The 8851-nt window shown below is 42.3% G+C and overlaps 1 protein-coding gene across 1 annotated transcript; it reads left to right on the forward strand.

The window, feature by feature from the left end:
• The first annotated feature begins 2153 nt into the window (after nucleotides 1-2153).
• Nucleotides 2154-4869, forward strand: LOC109199794 (tripartite motif-containing protein 47-like). The gene is made up of 2 exons (XM_019355121.2): nucleotides 2154-2249; nucleotides 3565-4869. The coding sequence occupies exon 2, from the start codon at nucleotides 3574-3576 to the stop codon at nucleotides 4867-4869; it is 1296 nt and encodes a 431-aa protein (XP_019210666.1). The 5' UTR covers nucleotides 2154-2249; nucleotides 3565-3573.
• The last annotated feature ends 3982 nt before the right edge of the window (nucleotides 4870-8851 follow it).

The following is an 8851-nucleotide window of genomic DNA, read 5'->3' on the forward strand; positions in this document are numbered from 1 at the left end:
CAGCTGAGTCCTCTCTGCTCACACTGGTGTTGGACTGCAGACCTCAGGGAGTCTGCTTCCACATCTGGTTTCCACAGCTGGATGAAGGAGGACTGTCCCACGAGCACACCTACGCCCCTCTGTCATTACTGAAGTAGTGATGGTGTTTAATCAGTGTGAGACTGTTTCACTGGTTCAAGCAGAGATTTACATAAATGAGCTTTTATGAGTTATTATATTATCTGATCAGGCTGTTTGCTCCTGTTAAAGATAAATGTGCATCGAACTTTGTGGATATTCATGAGTCTAACAGTTTAAACCTGTGTGTGACTTTGTGTCCTTGAACGGCCCTGACAGACTGCTGTAGTCCATAATATTCATTTTTCCTGCTGACTAAAATAAGCAGCTGAGCTCTGTGAGGGCAGAGCTGCTGCTAACAGGTGAGTCTGTTACCTGGACTGGACTGAGTGAGCTGCTCAAAATCAGCAATGAAGAAACGCTAGCATAAAAAAAAGCTGTACTGAATTTCACTGTGCAATAATTTGTTAATATCCAACGGTGCAACAGACTCACAATACTTGAAATGTGCAATTCCCTTGTATTCTTATTTACTCTATTGATCCCTTCTGTATACTCTGTATTTATATATGTGTATATATGGTATATTTCAGCTCACATTCTGTAACTTCTGTCGGTGCTGTGCTATTGGAAACCGAATTTCCCAGAGCAACCCACCCGAGGGATTAATAAAGTTTTATCTAATCTAATCTAAAAACTTGGTGTACAAGTGCAACAAATGTAAGCCGGCTCATTTGATGGTGTGACGCTTGAAGAGGATTTGCGCACCTACATCATTATTTACGGTTTAAATTGTGCTGCCTTTAGGTGCACCTGGTAAATTCAGGAATCTCTGCTCCAAACCACAGCAGGTTGTTTTAAAGGCTTTTCTGGGTTAATGTTTGTTTGTTGGCATAAACATGTCTGTGATTACTGTGTTGTTCTTTTTGATGCAGTATTTCATGTAACTCGCTGCTAAAATCATAACAATAAAGTTTAACAGTTCTAGTGCTCATGCGTCAGCTAGCATGCAGCATGTTTCAGTTGCTCCTGTTTTTTCTCTTTACTCTAATTTTTTCTTACTTATTTATTTGTCCTTTACTGAGTGTGTTCATCTGTTTAAAAGCTTTCTTTTCAAACATGTGGATCTGCTGTTACTGTCACTGAGGAATGGGACTGCAGCACAGCAGCTACACACCAGAGATCAGCTGAGCCGCCTGATGCTCAGATTAACTGGAGACGGTCAAACAGATGTTTGTTTTAATGAGCTGCTGCCAACAAACCAGCAAATAAACACTGAATATGATGATTATTGCTACACTGCAACATTTGTGAGTTTACCTTAAACACAGTCTGTCAGTCATTTTGCTCTTGAACAATAAATATTAAAAACTTTCTCAAGTTTATTTGGTGATGTTCTCATGCACGAGGCGAAAACAGCAAACAAACGTCACAGTAAATCTTTCCGGCTGATGTTGGGCATCCTCCACCTGCTGAATCCACTTCAGCCTCTTCCTGCTCATGTTCCTGTTTAGAGGCACAGTCAGTCTGTACAATGGAGAAAACTGAACACAGGAATATTTGGATTTTCCTCTTTTTCTCTGCTCATGTTCAACTTGTCTGATTAAAACTGGGAATATTTATTAGAATTCAAATTTAGAAATAAAGTGAATAATATTATTTTATTATTACGTGGATGTAGCAGTTAGCTTTGTATAAACACATGTGTTAGAAATGTTCTTCAATCAGCTCTTTTTACTCTCTTACATTTCACAGCCAGTTGAATCAGTACTTGGAGTATTTTTAACAGTAGTACTTCTACTTCAGTACACACTGTGTGTACTTTTACCACCTGTGTCTGAGACCTCATTCAGGGTCCACCTGAAGCTCTCAGTCTGCTGTGGAAAAAGGAAATCCAGGTGAGTTTCTCCTGATCACCTGAGGCCGTCATTACTGTGTGAACCCACACACCACTCCTCACTCCTCCCACCCGCTGCACACAGTCACTGAGTACAGACCAGCTGATTCCTGTAAAGGGAGAGGCAGCAAAACCAGACAAACAGCTGCAGGGAGAGGCGGAGCAAAGACGAGAAGGTCATCGCCATTTTGCAGAAGTGACAGTGTGAGAGAGCAGCAGCAGAGCTGCAGTCGAGTCCTGTTTGTCTCTAAAAGAAGATTCACTGGAGTCCATCAGGTTTCTCTCAGCAACAGTGGTGAGTGCAGCTGATCACACTTCCTGTTTCTACACAAATCTTCACTCTGTTCACTTCATGCTGACTCATCACAGTCACACTGGATCCATAGAAATCTGCTCATGTAAGCACAGATCCACTGTAGGAACATCGAGCTGCTGCTTCAGTCTCACTGTGGCTCTGCTCAGGACTGTGGACTCAGTCTGTGCTCTGGACTTCAGACTGACTCCACACTTCCTGGTTATTCATCACTTCCTGTTCCTATTAGACTGATTCTGGATCTGATTGATCATAAGGATTACAGACGTGAAAACACCTGTTTGTTCTTTATTGATATAAAGCCTTTGATATTGTAAACCAGCAGATTTTGGTCAGTACTTCAAAAAGTCATTCAGACATTTTACAAAGAGAGATTATCTGACTTAGTGTATCCTGTAAGAGTCACAGATGTTCCTGAATCATTCAGAAAACAGTCGATGCTGCACTTTATAACTTTGTGTGGAAACATAAATCTCATTATTTAAACAGATGTGTTTGAATCATCCTGATAATCGAGGCTTTAAATATGTCAGAGTTCACACATCAGCTGTGATGTTCAAGCTGAACTGGATCAAACATGTCATCAGACACAAACATAGATGATGGTGTTTAATCCCAAAGCTTATTTAAACAAACTGGAGGACAGAATTCCTCCTTAAATGTGATTTTGATCAACAAAATTCACTGATCTCATTTTCACACACAGGCTTTATCATGGTGGCTTCTTCTCTACTAACATAAATCTTTGATCTGGACAAACAAATACATGAAATACAAAAATAAATCAATGTTTTCTGAGGATCCAGAATAATTGAATGATGTATCCCAGCGAGTGACTGGAAAAGTTCATCTTCTTCCATATCCTGAGTTTGTGAGGAGCTGTGATGTTCCAGTATCTGTGAGAGAAAACAGTTTTTAATGACGCACAAATGGAGCAAATATACAGACACCACTGAATAAACATGTTCTCATAAATGCCATTAATATACTGGATCAACAGTTAATAACACATTTCTGAGGTTTATGATTCATTGTCCTCCTCACTGTCACTTCTATTGGAACAGTCACTGTTTAATATTAATGGCTCGTTGATCTGGACTTACAATAAGAAGTATTTAGTCACCAACTGAACTGAACTGAAGAAGCTTCTCTGATGAAACGTCTTCAAGGAACTTAAAGAAGTCCAGACGCTTTTCTTTCCAAGCTCCTCAGACTACTGACGCTTGTTTCTCTCTCTTTAAAAATGAAATTTAAAGTGAATTTTGAATCAAATGTGTTTCTTTTCTTTCTCCCTCAGAGTGCAGACATGTCTGCTGCCAGCAATCTGCGATCTGAAGATCAGTTTCTGTGCTCCATCTGTCTGGATGTGTTCACTGATCCAGTCTCTACACCATGTGGACACAACTTCTGCAAAACCTGCATCAGTCAGCACTGGGACATGAATCAGAGCTGTCAGTGTCCCATGTGTAAAGAGACTTTCTCCACTAGACCTCAGCTGAGGGTCAACACTTTCATCTCTGAGATGGTTGCTCAGTTCAGACGTGAAGCTCAGCAGAAAGCCAGCAGCAGCAGCTCAGAGCAACAAGCTGCCAAACCAGGAGAAGTTCCCTGTGACTTCTGCACTGGAACCAGACTGAAGGCCCTGAAGTCCTGCCTGGTGTGTCAGACCTCCTACTGTCAGACTCACCTGGAGCCTCATCTGACAGTGAAAGGCCTAATAAGACATCAGCTGATTGATGCTGTGGAGAACCTGGAAGGCAGGATGTGTACAAAGCATCATAAACTTCTGGAGCTGTTCTGTAAGACCGACCAGACATGTGTCTGCACGCTCTGCTCTGTTTTAGAGCACAAGAACCACGAGTTTGTTCCTCTGAGAGAAGAATATGAAGGAAAGAAGGCAGAGCTGGAGAAGACAGAGGCTGAGATTCAGCAGATGATCCAGAAGAGACGACTGAAGATTCAGGAGATCACAGAGTCGGTGAAGATGAGTAAAGATGCTGCAGACAGACAGAAAGCAGAAGGTGTTCAGGTCTTCACTGCTCTGATGGAGTCTGTTGAGAGACGCCTGAAGGAGCTCATGAAGGAGATCGAAGACAAACAGGAAACTACAGAGAAACAGGCTGAAGGTTTCATCAAAGATCTGGAACAGGAAATCTCTGAGCTGATGGAGAGAAGCTCTGAGGTGGAGCAGCTCTCACGCTCTGAAGACCACCTCCACCTCCTCCAAAGCTTCTCCTCCCTGAAAGCTGCTCCACCCACCAAGGACAGGACAGAGGCAAGAGTTCATCCACCATCATATGAGGGGACTGTGGGGAGAGCTGTGGATCAGCTGGAGGAGACAGTCTGGAAACCCATGAAGAAGAAGCTGTTTGAGGCTGAGCTGCAGAGGGTGCAGCAGCATGAGGTGGATGTGACTCTGGATCCTGATACAGCAAATCCTGCTCTCATCCTATCAGATGATGGAAAACAAGTGTATGATAGTGATGTGAGGAAGAATCTTCCAGACAACCCAGAGAGATTTTCTTACTATGGTATTGTTTTAGGAGAGCAGAGTTTCTCTTCAGGCAGATTTTACTCTTATTTTGAGGAGCTGTTTGGATGATGTTATTTGAATAAAGGCCTAATGCTGAGTATACTCTGTGCCAAAATAAGACAGGAAACTGCATGCTTTGCCGGAAGTGAAACCGAAAGCAGAGTCTGAGTGCAAGTTATTTTGAGGAGCTGTTTGGATGAGGCTACTTGAATAACCAGGCTATTCTTTATTATCTTTTACTCATGTATATCTTTTATTAAGTTTTAAGTAGTGGCAGTTGATTGAAACATTTGTTTAACACATTTCACATATAAATCAAGATTGTTACATACATGACAATGGCCTCGGTCTGGTTGCATAAGCAGAGGTGAAAGAAAGTTCAAGTGGGGTTAATACACACATGCACACATACACACACAGTTAGTATGTTCATTTGTAGGTGAAAGTTTAAGCATGTTTTGTTGTGACTGTATTTCTGTGTATGTGACTGTTTGATGAAGAAGCAGGTGCAGGATGTCCCAGAAGCTATGTTAGAGCTGTGGTTGAGGGACAGCACCTGTGGAGAAAATGGAAGCCAATGTTCTTTTAAACTGTGTTAAAAGTTAACCGAGCATTTGTGGTTTTGACTTGACGTACACATGTATTGTATTTGTTAACGCAGTGGTTCCCAAACTTTTTTTGCCAGGCCCCCCTTTTTTACAAGAAAAATGTTCGCGCCCCCCCCCCCCCCCCCCGCACAAACACATCCTCCAAACACACACACCCACACCCTGAATTTTGCTCCATTGCGGTTTATTTCACACCTCAAACATTTACTAAACAATTAACCAAATACAAGTAAACGGCAATAAATTACAGGTAGTTATAAAATATACTACTAACTCTTTTCAGCTACGTCCACACCTACACGGGTATTTTTGAAAACGCAGCTGTTTCTATGCGTTTGGGTCTTTCGTCCACACGTAAACGGCGTTGCGATTCACCGAAAACGGAGATTATTTAAAACTCCTTTTTTGCGTTTACGTGTGGACGAGGATTACAGAGTTCATCACGCAACGTCAAAGGTATGTGCCTTTTTTCACGTCACGCTGTGCGCCACGCTATTGTTTACATGAGATGAATTGCAGAATGGCAGATAGAGACAAAATACTGTTATTGTTAATCTGACTATCTTCAGGTTTTACACGGTTACATATACACACGCAGTTACTGTCCCTCCATTTAGAAAGGCAGAGGCCTCACGGTGTAATTATTTAGGTGTAGTTTTTTTTTTCCTGTGTAATAATATTTAACGTTGCTGTCAATACATTTTTCAAAAAATGCCTCTCTGTGTAAAATGGGTTTAAAAACATAAACAACTGTGGGATACTGTTTGTCAGTGATTTGAACTGGGGGGAACAAATTACGGCAGGATCAGCCTGATATTATTTGTATCCCACTGTAACTTTACTGCATAAAGAGCTAACATGTCCAAAATGTCAGGAGTAGTTAGTCATTACAACAAGTGTTTGTGAACTAAAAATCAAGAATGTGGGATACTGTTTGTCCGTGATTTGGAGAGCCCAGCGCTGCTCCCTACGCAGGGAAAACTAATTTTGCAGGGGAGACCTACCTTGGCACTTGTGCAGGTGAAGCCAAAGGGAAGATATGCTTCACCATATTTTCCAAGCGTTTTTTTTGTTTGTTTGTTTTTTTTCATCCCGCGTCCCCCCTGCAATGGCTCTGCGCCCCCCCTAGGGGGCGGGCCCCACACTTTGGGAACCTCTGTGTTAACGCATGAGGGGGCGTTCTAATACCCTGATGTATAAAACTATTGTTGTGTCATTCTTGGGGCGAGATCTGATGCTGTCTGCATACGGCATTACATCTCCCATGCGTGTGTTTATTAAAATCATTGCTTGACTCCACCTGGCTGGATCTGTGTTATTTGGATTTCCTCCTGCATCCCTCCTCAATCTTTGAATCCCAACAACAGACTGCTGCATCCTTCCAGTCACATCATTTTGATGATTATATTTCCATGTTGTGATGATTTGGGTTAAAGAGAAACAGAGTTGAACGGCTGCAGTCACAGCATGAAGAAGATGCTGAAGCTGAGCTGTCAGTGAACATGTTTCACTGTGATTTGATTTGAAGAATATAAAGTGTGTGTGGCTGCTGACAGCTGCAGTCTCTGTTAGTCTGCATGTTCAACACACACAAAACTTTCACTCCCGAGGCAACGATCCAGCAACAACACAAAGAACAGCTGCAGACACACACACACGCACTAACCTGACCTTTGACCTATTAATTTTAACTTAACTGTACTCTTGTTTTGACCTTTGACCTACTTATTATTATTACGCTGTCCCCCCCCCCGAAAACGACCTTCAACAAGAAAGCCTCATTTCTGCTGTTTAACAGTGAAGATGATGCAAAATTACAAAACTCTTATCTGTGTCTCTAATCAAACCTCTGTAACTTTGCTCTGCTTCACTTCAGCAGCATCAGCTAATGTTCACATGTTGATTCATGGTTTTCTTCCGTTTTTGATCTACTGCAGAATATTTTAAGGTTATCTGCTATATATATCCCAGGCCATGAAAATCTCCTTCATGTTTTTCTGTTTTATCGTCAGTTACTTTGACACAAAGGCATCTGCTGTGATGCTCACACTTTTGATAACGTCTCGCAAGTGTCAGCTTTCTTTTTACAGATGTTAAAATATGGAAATGTACTGATACGTGATCAGAATTATATTTCTGACTGAGGCAAAATTTCCCCAATTAAAATCAAATTGAATCAAATCAAATCATGGATCGAATTGATTCAGGATGATGACAGTACCTGAACAGCACACCTGTTCCGGTGCACGCGTCACACAGCACACCTGTTCCGGTACACGCGTCACACAGCACACCTGTTCAGGTACACGTGTCACACAGCGGAGGTCAAACCTTTATTGTCCCGCTCTGTGCCACAAACACCAGATTAACCAGTTTTACTCATCATCCTTCTACTGTCAGATTTTACTGGTGCAGGTTTTATGAATCACCATCTGAGAACGTCTGATGTGGGCGCCACTCACAGGCATCACTTCCTGTAGAAGGGTCACATGACCTGTTATAGGCCCCTTTGTGATGATGACAGCTCTGCCCCTTTCGTGTGAGGTTAAACCCAGAGAGCTTCGTGTGACCTCTGACCCTGATCACCAGCGTTAGGGTCAGTGAAGGTGAGATACCGTGTGACAGGAGGAGGAACAATAAAGTTTTATTTGTATGAACACGTAGAACAGATCAAATCAGAACAAAGCAGATGGAGCTCAGTCAGGGTGGAGGTGCAGACAGGTGAGCTGAAGGGGAGGAGCCAGTCTGGTCAGGAACTCTCTGGGCGTTTATCAATATGCGTACTTGTGCGTACTTGCGTTCTCGTGTGCTCGTGATACGTCATCGGTCGGAGACCAAGTACTGTTCCAATTCGAAGTACGCATCACGCCGAGAACGCGAAAAAGTCCCGGATGTGTTCTCGATCCGCCCGTTTTATCGAGCATGCATCGGTGTAGACTTGGGACAGCTATATGTCCCAGAATGCATTTCGTCCAAAACTCAACAGCGGACTCCCATCCCCCCCCCCCCCGCTCGCGGACTTCTCACTACTCAGGTTAAAGAAACCCCAGCAGCTGTCTATAGTATTGAGTGTCCACTAGAATAGAAATAAAAGCGTTCTAACATTTCACCTTCTTGTTTTTATTAAGGTATGTACACGTATGTACATGTACACTATTTTTATTAATAGAGGTTTCACTTCTGAGGTTAAAAATTATATATAAGTCACTTAGATCACTTCTAAATGTTAATGTTTGGTTTATTTCAGTGTTTTATTTGTTCCTGAGTAAACCGGTTTGGCTGTGATTAAAGTTAAGCTTCATAACATGTTACTCACAGTTAAATTAAGAGGGAACGGCAGTAACAACTCCGGACCTGTGACATCATCACGCACGCTGGTGTTGCGACTCTACAAATCACGAGTCTGTGCTCGCGTACTTGAGAATTGAGAAACGGCCGACGAG

Source organism: Oreochromis niloticus, unplaced genomic scaffold, assembly GCF_001858045.2.
Source record: "Oreochromis niloticus isolate F11D_XX unplaced genomic scaffold, O_niloticus_UMD_NMBU tig00001364_pilon, whole genome shotgun sequence".
NCBI classification, from domain to species: domain Eukaryota; kingdom Metazoa; phylum Chordata; class Actinopteri; order Cichliformes; family Cichlidae; genus Oreochromis; species Oreochromis niloticus.

Coding starts and splice junctions, on each gene's coding strand:
- LOC109199794 (XM_019355121.2), top strand. CDS start 3,574: ATGTCTGCTGCCAGCAATCTGCGATCTGAAGATCAGTTTCTGTGCTCC.